Source organism: Daktulosphaira vitifoliae, unplaced genomic scaffold, assembly GCF_025091365.1.
Source record: "Daktulosphaira vitifoliae isolate Bord-2020 unplaced genomic scaffold, ASM2509136v1 Scaffold_4, whole genome shotgun sequence".
Classification (NCBI taxonomy): Eukaryota; Metazoa; Arthropoda; class Insecta; order Hemiptera; family Phylloxeridae; genus Daktulosphaira; species Daktulosphaira vitifoliae.
In genome coordinates, this window is record NW_026099575.1 from 34,335,347 (window position 1) to 34,350,908 (window position 15,562).

General features: G+C 26.2%; 2 protein-coding genes and 1 long non-coding RNA gene across 4 annotated transcripts; 1 reads left to right on the top strand and 2 right to left on the bottom strand.

Annotated features, from left to right (window-relative positions):
• Positions 1-520: 520 nt before the first annotated feature.
• LOC126906381 (uncharacterized) lies at positions 521-962 on the bottom strand. The gene is made up of 2 exons (XR_007704236.1): positions 821-962; positions 521-731 (listed from the first exon to the last, which is right to left on the bottom strand). It is a non-coding gene; the product is annotated as an uncharacterized LOC126906381 (long non-coding RNA).
• Positions 963-2,291: 1,329 nt separating this feature from the next.
• On the top strand, positions 2,292-8,476 carry LOC126906380 (uncharacterized). Its single transcript, XM_050686960.1, has 3 exons — positions 2,292-2,547; positions 2,865-2,957; positions 7,499-8,476. The coding sequence occupies exons 1-3, from the start codon at positions 2,416-2,418 to the stop codon at positions 7,589-7,591; spliced, it is 318 nt and encodes a 105-aa protein (XP_050542917.1). The 5' UTR covers positions 2,292-2,415; the 3' UTR covers positions 7,592-8,476.
• LOC126906377 (uncharacterized) lies at positions 4,494-11,699 on the bottom strand. Of its 2 annotated transcripts, XM_050686957.1 has the most exons (8): positions 11,522-11,699; positions 7,054-7,382; positions 6,869-6,982; positions 6,657-6,788; positions 5,548-5,631; positions 5,281-5,412; positions 5,084-5,205; positions 4,494-5,012 (listed from the first exon to the last, which is right to left on the bottom strand). In XM_050686957.1, the coding sequence occupies exons 2-8, from the start codon at positions 7,372-7,374 to the stop codon at positions 4,886-4,888; spliced, it is 1,032 nt and encodes a 343-aa protein (XP_050542914.1). In that variant the 5' UTR covers positions 7,375-7,382; positions 11,522-11,699; the 3' UTR covers positions 4,494-4,885. The 2 variants fall into 2 exon arrangements, with proteins under 2 accessions (XP_050542914.1, XP_050542915.1); XM_050686958.1 differs by lacking the exon at positions 5,548-5,631 and having other exon boundaries at positions 11,522-11,698.
• Positions 11,700-15,562: the final 3,863 nt, after the last annotated feature.

The window sequence follows — 15,562 nt, forward strand, 5'->3', positions numbered from 1 at the left end:
AACAAAATTACTATTCTTATAAATAATTATTGTTCAAGACAAGAAAAAAAATTATCATATTGATAAATATATCATAGATTCAATAGTAATGATATATTTATCAAATTGAACAATGAATTTATTATATAGATCGAGGTTTTTCTCTGGGTGTAAGATTATCTGAAAAAAAATTTGATAAAAATTACCAATTAAAGTTTCTCTCTCCTATACCTTCAGTTGTTCTTAATAATTTAAAATAAATTTTGAAATATCTTAAATAAGAGTACCTTGAATTAGATGCTTCATTTCGTTTTTAGCAAGACACTTAAACAAATCCTTATAATTAAAAAATGTTAAAAAAAATTCGAAACATTTTAGATAAAAATATAAAGTTATCAGTGTGATTGTTAATTTCCGTAGAACACGAAAAATTCAGTAAAGGCGACAGCCTCTCGTTCGTTAAATAAATAACGTAATAGGTATTCAATAATATATATAGCATTCGGATAAATATTAGTGATTAATACATTAAGACAATATATTTTTTTTTTTTTAATATAGCAGTTTATTTAATATATATATACATATAATTATAATAATCATACGAACAGTTTCCTTGAGTAAGTGGTAAACCGCCATTACACATGCGATCAACCTGTTGTCAAGTAGAAGTAGCAGTGTCGTAGCCATCATTCAGCTGTAGAAATTGAGTCCACCTTGCGACCGCGTCAATGATATTTCTATTCTAAAACCTATATACATAACAAAACATAGTCTAACAACTATTATTGTCAATGAATACAATTTTAAGTAATTGAATAAAACTAAATTTTTGACAAACCTAATACAGAGTAATTGATTAAGAATAAAACCCATTTTCTCAAAAATATTTGCAATATTTGTAAAGGAAAATATTGCTTGATTCATAAACTACAATAATATATAGTAAAATAATTTTTTTTCATCCCTAATAAAAAACCTAAACTTTAATTCAATTAGACACTTGTTTCTTTCAAAGTACTTTCAAAGAATTATAATTATTATAACAATTTTATTTATACATTCCATCATTAATTTGGTTTTCATATACCGAGGACAACAATAATCTGTTACATCTGAATTATGGTTATTTATTTTTACTATCCTATTGACAAGATATGATAACGAGTTTCGTTAAAAATTTGTTTATGTGACAATATAAGGAAATGACGACTATTATATGTAAATCATCAAAATGTCAATAGAAAATTCAATAAATTTTAACAAACAATAGCAAACATTTAATCAATTAAAAAATATAAGTATACATTTTTTTTATCCTATCATTAAACTAAAACTAGGGATTCCCATTAAAGAAAATTAAACTTTAGGTTTCTTAACCCTAAAGAGATGAAAAAAAACATTATTATTACATGTAAATGTAGTTTTTTTTTTTAAATTAACCATTTTATTCCTTTACGAAAATTTTCAATTGTTTCCAAGTAAAATTGAGTCTTTTCCTTTTTTTGATCACTGTATAACTATTTTTTTTTTAATTTAAAATAAGGATGAAAGTGTGTAATATTAATTTATATATATATCAATATTTTGGGTTACACTCCTAATATTATCTAATTTCAGGAGAAAAAATACTTGTATGAAATACTAATTTAAATATTAATATTAATGTAAGTAATTAAATTATATATTATATTACAAACTTAAAATGCTTCTTAAGATAATTTTTAGAAGTAAAATGTAATATCATCTTATTAATATATCAAAAATGTATAGGAATTTATATCGTGTATATAAGAAACAACTGTGAATTCAATCATTTAAATTATAGAGATGATTTTTCGTATTTTAAGATTATAGAGAAAATTTTATAGTGCTTAGGCAATTTTTGAAAATTGAAACGAAATATAATAAGATAGCTGTCTTCAATGTAATTGTACATAGTCTACCCAAAAATTTAATGTAAGTTTCAAAATTTACTAAATAATTCGACTTGCTTTTTTAATGTAACTCTTCTTCTTGAAAAAATAGTTTAACAACTTGAAATTTACATAGAAAATAGAATTTTTATAATTAATTACATGAATTTGTTTTAAAATAACAAAAAATTGTAAGTTAAAAATTCATATTTTTAATATAAAAATGTAGACAACAAAAACAGAACGTTGCTTATATTTAAATCACCTTAATATTTAATTATGTATGGAATAATAATGTAATCAACACTTCTGAGAAATATCCATGTCATTTAATAGGTGATATCAACATTTATAGTGTTAAAAATAAATTTTAACTAGAAGTTTTGAAATATTTTAATTAACCACTACCATGTTAAGAATATTTAACTGATTTATTATACTTCTACATTTTCTTGAGTTATTATGTAACAAATCAATATTTTACCCAATACATTGTAAAAAGGTTTTTTTTTTTTTGAAAATGTCAAAGTTAACTACTAAAAATAAAAAAACTGACCAGGAACTTTGTCAAATTATAGCATCTTCCATTACTGAAATGGTTCGATCCAGTTTAAATCCAATGTTTCGACGACAATATTTTATCGCATTACAGGTAAAAAAGTATAATTTTATTTAAATTAGTAATAGAAAAATATCCCTCTTTGCAGTTACAATTTTAAATTATTTAAACACATAGGTTATCTAAGGTTCGATTCATATTGATATGAACCATATTTACACTAATTAATTAGTATAAAATATTAAAACTAAGTCATTAATTGTCAAATAATCAATGTATTTATTCTAATATACATTATAATATTACTTGAATTTAGTGAAATCCGACAGTAGACGTTTCTCCTAATCTTCAATACTTTTTTAAATCACTTTAATTTTTACCCATGTTATAATACTCTACAAATTTTACAGGTGACTAATTCAACTGATGCCCAAAAATTAATAGAAAATTACCTTTTTGATATTTTGAAAATAGAAAACTGTAAAATTTCAACAAATTATCAGGTAAAAATATAAAAATTTTTAAAATAAGTTGCATTAAGTATGGGTATAATTTTCAATCTTAGAATTATATTGCATAATAAAAACTTTGAATTTTCAATGGTAAGCGCTTATATAGAATTTTTGACATAGCATCATATAGGAAGGAAAATAAGTAATTCCATTTATAAAGTCCATTTATTTAGTCCCCTTTTACAAAAAAAAAATAATAGAAATGAGTTAGTTTTATTATAAATAGTTTTTAATGACAATTTAATAAAATTTAAGAGAAAAAGGCTTCCTTTTCTAAAAAAAAATATAGCTATCAATGATTTATGGTAACTAACTAAACTAAATTGACACTAACATAAAATTATAATGATTATTTAAATCGTTAAATATTTATTTCATACAAATTATAATTTCTTATTTTTCTTTTTTGATAAATTAGTTTTTAGAATAAATGTTGACATAGAAGTAACGAAATATACAACTATTATATAATTTGTTTTAATTTTTCTGTAAAAATTACAATATTAAATTATTGAATATTAATTTCATACTAAATATAATTACTATAAAAAGTATTTAAACATATATTATACGTATAATCATAAAACTTGTAATCACAATATGGAAATATGAACTGATGTAGCTTTTGGACTAATAAAGCAATTCCTTCTAAAATGTAAATACTGTTTACAGAATTTCAGTGAAGCGTTTGTACGTTAGTGATTTTAGTCACTATCCGATATCATCTTCACTTGTTCAAACTATGTCACGTTGTCAAACTGTGCCGCACCCTACTGTACTAGATTTTTTTTATTTATAATTTTTAACGATTAAAAACATATTTTTAAACAAAACTCACGAAATAAAAATAATGATATTTAACTTATGTTGTTTTTACAAGCTTTTACGATTAATAATTTAGTAATAAATTAATTTTTTTTGCATAATATATTAATTATCTATACAACAACATATTATGGAAAAAAGATAAACCAAAATACTATTAAATAAGCATTCCATTATAATTTTGAAAGAAATCTTAAAATCTTATGTAAATATAATGAATTGATAGTAAAAAATACTACAATTTTACCATATTTTCCGGCAAGACTTTAAATCATTTTTTATAGAAAAATTTTCAGGTGAATATTCAGTAAACTTAATGAATAAAATTCCTAAAAGTTTTGGTTTTGAAATATTTGCTTTCCAACATTACTATTTTTAACGGCATACGATACTCAATATAGATATTGAGCTATTGTGTAGTACCAGTTTTTAATGAAAGGGCCCATACAGGCAGAACCTGTTTAAGAGGAGTAAAGGACGAACATCTTGGGACTTAACTCGAATTTTATTAGCCTAGCTTTAATTAGTCACTAATTTATCACTTTATTATGGTAACGATAACTTTCATAGAGAAGCACATCTCAAGGTACCGTTCCGGGGCCTATGTATGTCTTATTCCGGCTCAGCATGCAAGAGTAATCTTCCTTTTTTTTTTCGCAACTGGAATAAGGGTTAATAACTAAAAACTTTTTAATTACAAAATATTCCCTAGCATAATTTATTAAAAATTATATAATAAATTAAAATAAATAATATATAAATAAATTTAAAAATATACATAAAATAATAAGTCAGACTAATATAATACAAAATGCATTGTCATTAGAACAATAGGAATAAAAATATTAAATATTAACGCTCTGTAACGTTGCGTAGATTCAACAAAAAATAAATAAATAGTTTATCATTAGCTTGCAGTTTTGGTAGATTTAAAACGCTGAAGTGAAGTTGAAGGGACACGAGATCGTTACTTCTGATCGATATAGAACATTTACAGTGATAAATTTGATAAATTGAGAGGTTTCGCTGAAAAGTATCGATTTATTCGTAGAAACGCGTATGTTTCTCTATTATTTTAGAAGATTTGAACGTACTTAGACCTCATTACAAGCCAAGTACAGTTGGCGACAGTCTTCTCCAGACCGTCCGCGTCTGCCGGCATCGTAATAAACTTCAAAAGGTGCATTGCTTGTTTTTTGCAGTATATAGCTGGTTGCGTACCTAAAATTTATTATAATTTAAAATTTTGATAAACAAATGTATATCGTGTGTATATGGTTAATGAAACTTACGTTCCGAGTTGACAGTATATGGCACTTGAGCTTCCTGCTTCACCCGCGCATTCTTTGGTGGCTTCGCACACAAACTTTTGAGCGCACACATCATCAGAGGTGGCCATTGTCTTAACATAACCCTATGAACAAAATAAAAAAATATTTTGTTTTGTTAATCAATAAGACTTTTAATTGTATGTTTAACCTAAACTTACTTTTAAAAAGGAAATACTGGCTACGGCTGCGTCTGACATCGAATCCTTCTTTCCCATAGATCTAGCGTGTAGAGATCTGTGGCTAAAAGAGGTTCTTAAAGCGTCCAAAAGATTCATGACAATGTTGATGAACTATAAAATCGTAACAAATAAAGTTTTAAACTAAAAATTAAAACATTTTTATCAGATTCGAAAGCAATTTTATGCTCAAAGCGACAAGATGGATGCAAAGGATGGTAATAGTTTAAGCGAGTGTAGATTTCTTACCTCTCCAGCTTGCTTAGCCATGGTGGCTACTTGATCTGGATCCCTGATGCCGAGTACTGTCGGTAAAACCGCCGTCAATACACCCTACGTACCGTGCCACCACATACCAATTTATTAAATCATATTTTTATATAACAAAAAAAAAGCTTGTGTGTTGGATACTAAGAACCGGGGAAATTTTTATTTTATAATTTAATTTGCAATTAAATATATACTACACCTGATATTCTTTACGAAAAATGTATCTACTAAACAACAGATAAGCAAAAGAAGTAAATAATCAATTACCTTACATAATAAAAGCAAACGTTAAATACATAATGTTTTAATTTGTAAGATACTACAATAGATTTATTAACTACATTTGTAAAGTATCATTATTCTAAATTATTTTTAAAATATAACAAACATTCCAAAAAATTAAAAATATATATATTTTTCTGATCCATCATTTAGACTGTAAGAAATATCTCGGGTTAAAACTTATTGACTGAAGAATATTATGTGAATCATATTAATTATACATTATTAAAATAGACCGTGTACTATATTACTATAAAACTATGAAACTGTATGATTTACTATTAAAAGTTAATTAGTCTATTTCAAAAAAAAAAAAAAAACTAATTACATTTTTTATGTGTTTTATAAATTTGAGTTATAAAAATACTATAGTGATAGAGAATAGAAGATGTATAAACAATTTTGAGTGTTTTCAAATGTCCCCGGTCCGCATTTATAATCTAAGTGAAAACGATCCAATAATGTTTATCTTATGAAAATATAAAAGATTGCATTGTAATTTTTGACAAACATTTTTTCATTGCTTCTTAATTGTCAATTTTGTTTAAACAGAAAAACACATATTTAGTTTCAAATATGTTTTTCTATGATAATTAACTACCAACTGGTGAAAAAACGATTTAAAGTTTCATTAGTATTACTAAAACCGAAAGAATTAAACTGTAAAAATAAAAGTTTCTATTTTTATTTATTTTAATTAATTTTTTTAAGTAAAAATTGGATCGTCATCAGCATTTGTTTTGTGTAATAAAATTGTATATACATAAAAAATTTATACAAGGTTACAATGATTCATATAATATTACCTGCATCGGGGAAGAATTGTCGACCTTATCGATTCCATCACCGCCCATAATGTTGCCGCCACTTAAGAATGTCGATAATAATTTTAAACCTGTGGCTACTATATTAGCCCATGGAGAGGTATGTACCATACCCTAAAAAGTATCATGGAAATGAAAATGAGAAATTATTTTTTCTTATAGTCTTATAAGAATATCAGGTAATAATCGCTTACTTGATCGTTGTCTACAACATCAGATTTGCTAGGTCCTACTTGAGATGCTGGGTTGAATAACATCTGCATGATCACTCCCAGAATATTGCTCCATGACATACCGGGCATACCTTGCTGAAATTTTAACGAAAAATTATAGAAATGCATATTAGACTAAAGGACTACCCGTAGAGGTGACGCCATACCGAAATGGAATTTGTCTGCACATCTTCCAGATCGTTGCGATCTTCCACTATTCCGCCATTTGCAGCGGTAGAGGCAGCGACTTTCTTGCTAGCATTTGGCTTTTCAACAAATTTCCTAGCGTCCTGTTCGGGCTGGTAGACTGGATAGTGTTGTGCTTGGTACACGGGATGCTGTTGTGATTCGTAGTGATATTGTGGCTGGGCTGATCGGTGTTCTAGCGGCTGTTGAGCTGAGGTACTGGGGTAGGTGGACGCGGGTGCTACAATTAGAGTTCCCATCAGGCACAGGAAGGCCCATCCTATGGCCTGTCTGTTGCTCATAATTTAATCTGTAAACATATGAATTTAATAAAAATTGGTTTTTTTCATTTCATTTTTTTATCGAAATAAAATATTTAATTGACACGTACGAAAATCTTAATATAATTTTTAATTGATATTTTAGCCATTGCAAAATGATGGTTCTACAGGAGCAAACAAAAAACGAAAAATAGAAAAACTCGAAGATGAAATCTCTGATGGTGAGTATTCAGATTAATTTAAGTAACGGTCCGCTGGTAGATAAATAATATGACAAGATACTGAAGATTTTAATTAAAATACTAAGTAAACTTTTTATTTTCACGTGTTAATTAAAACTATAAGAGCAAAATGGTAATAATTTTCTGACTTGTACTTTGATGTATATTTATGAATATATAAGTTTTATTCGCAGATAATATAAAAAAATTAGTTATAACTAATGATTTCCATGTGATATATACGTTATTGTATGCCGTTAGCTAAAATTTCACGCCGACTTATTTTTGTTCAGATAATAACACATGTCTGAAGCATTTCTGCAAACCAGTTTCAATAAAATGTGTATATACTTATTTCATACAAGCAGCTTTCTACAACATACTGTCAACGTGTTTTGTCATCTAACTATTTTCCTCAGAGGTCGAACACCTCGTATTGCATACTCAAGATTGATAGGTAACGGTCACGTCAATGACCCTGCCGCACCATTCATTCATATACTCGCTCCCTGGAATATTAATCGCTGGTGAACAGCAATTATTTATAAACCTCACGGTTAATTTTTCACCATTTGTGGCGATGAATTATTAACAAGTATTTGCGGATTTCAATATCCGATTACTATTTTTTTGGTTGAGGTATTTGAAAAATTAAACGATTTATAGTCTATGTTTAGTGTTGTCTATTGTGTCTTTACTTTTTACAATAGCGTTCGCTCACGTAGGGAGAAAAAATTGTGAAAGTAAAGAAAAACCATTTGCAAGAGAAAGGATAGGGAGCACTTGCTATACTACGAATATATTAAGTATTCTGATTAAGATTTAAAATTAGTTTGTTTAAATTAAATTACTTGTAAATATTGCGATATTATTTTAAACAATGTCAATTAACAAGTTTTAATAACGCCAATAAATGTAATAAGACAAATACTCGTTAGCAAATATTAAATTAGTGTAAATGTATTAACAAGTTCATTTAGTTTTCGAAAGTTGAATAAATTACTATAGATTTAAAAAAATTTAAATATGGTTATTTTTCAGTGAAAATTTCTCATGATTTTTTAATGTAATAATAAACGATATTTCCACAGGGAATGTTTATGATTTTTTTAAAATACATTTTTAATATATTCTATTATAACATGACAAATATATCATCAAAATACAGCGTACTTAAACATTTGGTATACAGTATTATGACATCGAAATAAATGATTTGTGTGTTGAAATAAAAAGTAATTCTGTTATTTTGATAAGGAAAAAAATCACAAAATTACGTATTTTTGAACGTAAAGACTCATTTATATTTAATTGCATTGTCTTGTACTTCATAATTATCGGTCAACTACTGTCTAGACATATCGCGCGTCTGTAAAAAGTAAGTATTACTATATAACATTTCGTATGTTTAAGTGTGTTTCATAATAAAAAAGAAAAAACGTCAGAAATCCAATTGTTTTAAAAGCAAAATGCATTATCAATATGCACATATCGGGTTATTGATCTCCTAGCGTTTCTTGCTCGAATGATCCACGAATGAAAGTACAAAGAGAAGAGAATCGACAAGGCTTATGTATGTCATGTAAATTGTGAATGAATCTCGATTTCTATGATAACGGAATGTGAAATGGCTTACTATTATTCATGTGATAGTATTAAAAAATTGAGTTCTTTCTAACAATGAAATTTCCTCAATTATTTTTATTTAAGATCGTTGTTTTAAAAAAATCAATCCTAATTAAAATTTTAATTAACAGTTTCCTAAATTTTACTATACGTGTATATTAATTAACTAAATAATTATTTTGAGAAAAAACTTTGTTAAATTTTTAGTTTTTTAATTTAATTGTTCTATTATATTATTCTTTTTTAATAGTTTTTTATTTAAATATTTTAAATCCCTGTTACTCGCAGTTAAAATAGTTACATAAAATATAATAATTGATTTTAATTCTAAAATTATTAGAAAAATCAATTTATAATTGAAATTTCCAATTTTTTAAATTTATTTTCATAATATATATTTGTATTAATAATTATCCCGAAATATTAGTTTAAGCATTTCTAACGTACACCCAGAGAAAAACCTCGATCTATATAATAAATTCATTGTTCAATTTGATAAATATATCATTACTATTGAATCAATGATATATTTATCAATATGATATTTTTTTTTCTTGTCTTGAACAATAATTATTTATAAGAATAGTTATTTTGTTCATATTAATAAAACATTATCATAAACCCTTGATAAAATTTCTCTTTCAATTTTGATTGAGGTTTTTCTTTGGGTGTACAGTATAATAATCAAATAATTTAACACGACTTAAATGATGTTCGAGTCTAAAAAAGTAATCAATAATCACTGCTATAATCATAAATCATAAATCTATAATCGATCACTTTCTAATAAACAAACATCCAATAAAAAACTACGATTCTCCATCTTTACCATTCATAAATAACAGCTGGTTAGAACAATGATTCATTGGACAAGTTTTGTGGTTGTGAAAATATATTACATTATTGAGGAAAAATAAATGTACAATATTTTGTGACAATTTAAAATATATAGAGAGAATTCTTGACATTTTAAATCTCGTGCAAATATAATTAAAATTATATTAACGCAAAATAGGTAGTATAAGAAATTTCTTTTTTTTTATTAATTAAATAAAAAAACTATACACTTCCAGTTCTTGAAATAAAATCGAAAGAAATTATTTGTATGGTGTTCAGTTTGTCTAATCCAAATGGTCGCACAACGGATCCTTGTAAAAAGGATCATAGATTCTAATGTATTCGTTTTAAGGTTAATTGAATAATGAACGCCTAATTATTATTACACGTTTGAACTCAATCGGGTCGAAAACCCGAAAAAATTACGCTTCCTGGTACAATTATCATCATTAAATTAATTATGCTATAAGATTCCGGAAGAGTACTGACCAAAAGTGGCCCACACCTAACCTTGACCACTCTGCCGCTGACGATGTCACGCACTCGCAGTCCGCAACCAAGTAACCCACATTTCTGTTCGACTAACACGACTCTCGGTTACTTTCGTTTGAATAATGCATACCTGTGCACGAGTAAAAGACTTTTCCGGTGCATTGTGTTTTATATTGTTTATAATCTCACTACAGCTTTAAAAACTTCACTGGCCTATATTTATGCTCGCATCTGACGTTCGCGCGGATCAACGGAATTTGTTCAATGAGAACTTGTAATGTTATCCTTTTCTCCATATTATTTATTTCATCAATATTCCGAAGACTATAAATACTCCAAAACTTTTACGCGCGTGTACCAATAAACCACAACAAATTCTAAATAACCATATTTTCATTTCCATACGAATTTCACTTTATAATTGAAACCGATACTTGTGCCTATGACACATAGCTGTTTGGGAGAAAGTAAGGTGAAATCATCTCGCACCGACCTCATCACATACGACGTTGCCATCATATTTCAAGTCAGACATATCGTTAAGCTGATATTCAATTGACATTTACTATTAATTTAAGACTTTACTACGGATTATGAAATTCCCCTTATACTTTGTTAAAGTATCTCGTAACTAAATTACATCAAATTAAAATCACTGATATAAACTGAATATGTACTAATACCAAATTCTGTTAAAAAAGTTATATTTAACCATTCGTTACTTTTAAATAAAATTTGTTCGTTAAGATTTCTAAAAGTATTTTTAATTAAAAATAAAACATTTTCAATATTTTTTAACTTTAACTAAAAAATGTATAGCAAATTATTACATGTATTTTTTTACAAGCAACATTTTATTTAAAAATTAACCAAGCTATTACTTAAGTATTATGTTAATAATAATTTAATTTTGACGACAAAAATTTAATTTAATACATAAGTTAATATATTTCTACTAGAATAGTAAAGCATGTTTTTGATTAATTATTTACCTGCTTTGAAATCTCTTAAATGTTGTTTTATAGGCTGTTTTTCTGATGATCACAACTGTGTTAAGTATACTTATGAAAAGACAAAATAATTAGCACGAATATTATATTAAGTATAAAATTTAGCGATGATCGTCTTCTTTTTCGGTGAGTTCTGATACGACTGACACAAGGTAAATGCCCCTGCATCGAATTCAACCGGTTCTCTCACTCTTGGCGGATCCCTCCTTGAACTTGTTCCGGCCTCGGCGGGTGACCCACATATTCGGCCATTACCATTTCTCCTCTTTGAAGCCATCAACTCCATCCACCAAGGAAAATACTGTATGACTTTACTCGCATACAGATAGTCAATAGAAACGTTTTTTTTTTTAATTCACAAAAACAATATTTAATTATTAACGTAATCGTAACATACAATAACTAGTATAAAAAAAATTACATCTTCAACCATTATATCTATTATCATCTTTAAATTGTAAAACGTCTAATGATCCATCCCAACGCATAGTATAGAGTCTCTAACGTATTATCTATAAGACGTAACAGTAGTTGTTTGGGGGTAAACTTAGAAGGTAAACAATGCCGAGAGATGATTCATGTAGGATCTACGATGTGAATCACACTCAAATAATATTATATAATGAGACGGATGTAAATTCAATTAGAAATATATAGTGAAAAAATGAGAATTAAATATAATCTTAATCCGTTTTAAATTTTATGTCAGAAATTAAAATTTAACTATAGTTGATATCCAGCCCGATAGATTTGAGGTAATTTTTAAAATTAGTATTAATTAATATTTGATTGTGATTACAATTACTGTCTTAAAACAACAACAAAATTAGCGCACAATTAAAGATCAATATTAGAGAATATATCCAAGAATTTTAAGAAAAAAAAAAAACAGTTTTTTTCTGACATCTAAGAAAATTTGGAATAAAATAACATAAGTATTTTAAAAATTGATACTATATATAAACACTGTTTTAGGTTGGTTAATGTACAGTAACCTCTTATTTTATATTATTACTAATATTATCGTTGAGTGTACTATACTTAATGATATAAAACTATCTATTAAATAGATATAATACCATTTTTATTTATACTCAATGACAATATGAAACAAATGAACACTGTTCTTCTGATATTTGGTAAAAATTATTGGAAACTAGTGATCCACTATGTTCAGTTGCCTCCAGGTTACTAAGTATACCTTGTTCATCCGCATCACGTGAAATAAATTGGTTTGCTTTTGGCGAAGTACTCCATAAATCTTAAAATAAACTTAAAATGGATATGGTATAGAAACTGGTAGCAATAAGGACTAACCACAACATACTTCAAGAAAACTGTTCAAGTTAAAAAAAAAAAAATAAAAGTTGAAGACATTCAAGCTCTTGATAGTAATATTAACCGAAATAATATTAGTATTCTTTCGGCATTTGCTAATTTCATAAACTCCGGAGATGATTTCCAATTACAATTGCAATATTATCTCAAAAAATAAATTCTGTTTTAATAGTTTATATTATGAAAGAAATAGTATTAACAAATTATTACGAGCTAATATTGCAATTTCAATTGGAAATCATTTAATAAGAATATAATTTTCATTATTTAATAATGTAAAAGTATGTTCCTATTTGATTTTTATTATCTTTTGATATATTTTTGAGCAAAATCAGTCTAGTAAGAACTGTGGATAGTGTATAATGAATCGAGTAAAATTGCACAAATAAAAAAAACAGCAGAGTAAAATCAATAGATTCTCAGCTACACATCAAAGCTAAAAATTACTATAGTTTATTTATTACAAATTAATCTTTGGTATTCTAAAATTTCATCTCTAATATATGATATACTTGGTAAGTTACTTGATTTTAAGGTTTAAGGATTGTTATTGTCACAGTAACAACTTATTATTTTTTTATATTACAATTTCAAAACTACAAATAAAATTTATAAATTGTAGAATCTTCAATTTTTTATGTATAAATTTACATAAACCAGGAAATTGCGCTAAGAAGTTCTTTTCGGTATTTTAACTAGCATAATAGTTATACAAACATTTGTCATGTTATATAAAATAACATAACAAATGAATAATATTTTTATGACATTGTTTTATATTCTAAGAAAGTTAAATAATAATAATAGTTTTGCGGAGCTATTATGAGGCATTCATTGGAACTTGTTCAATGGAGTACTTTGTTTCAGTGAAATATCTGCTTTTTTGTAATAATTTAATTAAATAAATTTTTCCTGTTTTTGAAATATCATTCAAATATTGTAACACCAAATATACAATTATACAATTCAGCTTTAAAACAATGGATCTAGAAACCAAATACTTGGTCCATTGTTTTACTTCTTTATTATAGTATTTAAGAGAAAGAAGTTTTTATGGTTAATAATATTGTAAAATATAATGTTAAACTAAATAACAATATGTATGTAATTTAAATATCTTAGTTATAAATGATTTTTCTCAATCAATAAAAATGCTATTTGAAGTACTCAATAAATGAGTACTTCTATATTTTATTTATTAAGAGAATTAACTATAGTAGTTATAACTACTGTCTTTCAGCACGTAATGATTTAAACTCTGGTGCTAATTTTAATTTAAAAATACCATAAAAAATAAAAATCAATACAGATTTTCAATTATTATTAACTTAAATGAAAACCATTATAAATAAGAAAAAATGAGTACAATCAAGATCAATTATTCCGATTAAGTTATTTTTCAATATTATTCAACGGCAAGGTGGTTTTCAAACAAGTTATATTAACCTTATAAGGCATTGAAGAATAATATTATCCGGTGCATATTATTTTGTTTCATTGAACTAGGGAAAGCGATGATAATGACTTTCTTCGTTTCAGACTAGTGTGCACGGGTATATAATAATGAATGGTTAACTTTTTTTTATGACAAATCGGAAATTCCTGCAGGAAAACCTGTCACAAGCCATTCATATTTTAACTTTCTTACCAGCATTCGTTTAGTAATATTGAACCATTGGATTACCCAGTATTAATACGACCAGTAAGATGCTGGAATAAAACAATTCAAATACATAACACGGTTGTGTGATAAGTCAGATAATAGTAACAGTGGTGATGTTAAAAAGTTACTACTGTCATTATTTTTACTGCATGTATGCAGTAAAAACGGTAATAACTATAGATTGTATGAGTTTGAATGTTTATGTTTACAAAATTAATGATAAAATATATTATTTAATAATATTTATTCAACATGACAAAATTTTCGATAATACGGATTTGCTATTACACACTATAAAATATAGATCATATAATTATGTTAATTAAATATAATGTAGTCAGAATATAAATCTATTCTATTTTGTGAAACATCCTTCTTCTTTTACTATGTATAATGTTTATAGCTTAACATTCCACTTTATTTTCTTTGGATAAAGCATTTTTTATTGAATTCTCATTTGGCAGTAGACTAGTTATACAATTAGCTGAGTCTAGCATTTCACTGATTACTCAGCCAACTAATATTCCTTCATTAAATTCAGTAATATTGACCGAATAACTTACGTAATTATATGTAGGTGTCAAATAATTCTCCTATTACCATAAAAAATTATATAAAAATATAATTCGCTATTGAAGTTAATAATTTTAATATGATTGTATGATAAGATAAAAACTTACCAAATGTCAATCAATAAATTTTAAAATGGTTTTAATTTAAAAAAAATTATTTTATAATAATTGGAAGTATATTATGTGGAGTATTTTTTTACTACATCCTTGAAATAGTATTTTCACTGTGAAACAATTTTTTGATTGACAGTTAATGACATGGCATTTTACAAACACTGGTTTTATAAGATGCATGGGGTCAGAACAACTTCCTCCTTCATAAGAGATCATTGAAAATATTACTGCTATCAGTAATGAAATTTTTAGAATAGTTTAGAATATTTTTAGAATAGTCGAATTTTAATTTTACTGCTATAACCGTAATATATGATTTTGTCCATCGACGCGTTA

What these genes read in the sequence shown, in the direction of transcription:
- LOC126906380 (XM_050686960.1), top strand. Translation starts at nt 2,416, where the DNA reads ATGTCAAAGTTAACTACTAAAAATAAAAAAACTGACCAGGAACTTTGT. An exon ending in AATATTTTATCGCATTACAG is followed by an intron (nt 2,548 to 2,864) that starts GTAAAAAAGTAT and finishes CAAATTTTACAG; the next exon opens with GTGACTAATTCAACTGATGC. An exon ending in AAATTTCAACAAATTATCAG is followed by an intron (nt 2,958 to 7,498) that starts GTAAAAATATAA and finishes TTGATATTTTAG; the next exon opens with CCATTGCAAAATGATGGTTC.
- LOC126906377 (XM_050686957.1), bottom strand. Translation starts at nt 7,374, where the DNA reads ATGAGCAACAGACAGGCCATAGGATGGGCCTTCCTGTGCCTGATGGGA. An exon ending in ATGTTGTAGACAACGATCAA is followed by an intron (nt 6,789 to 6,868) that starts GTAAGCGATTAT and finishes GATACTTTTTAG; the next exon opens with GGTATGGTACATACCTCTCC. An exon ending in ATATACTGTCAACTCGGAAC is followed by an intron (nt 5,013 to 5,083) that starts GTAAGTTTCATT and finishes AATAAATTTTAG; the next exon opens with GTACGCAACCAGCTATATAC.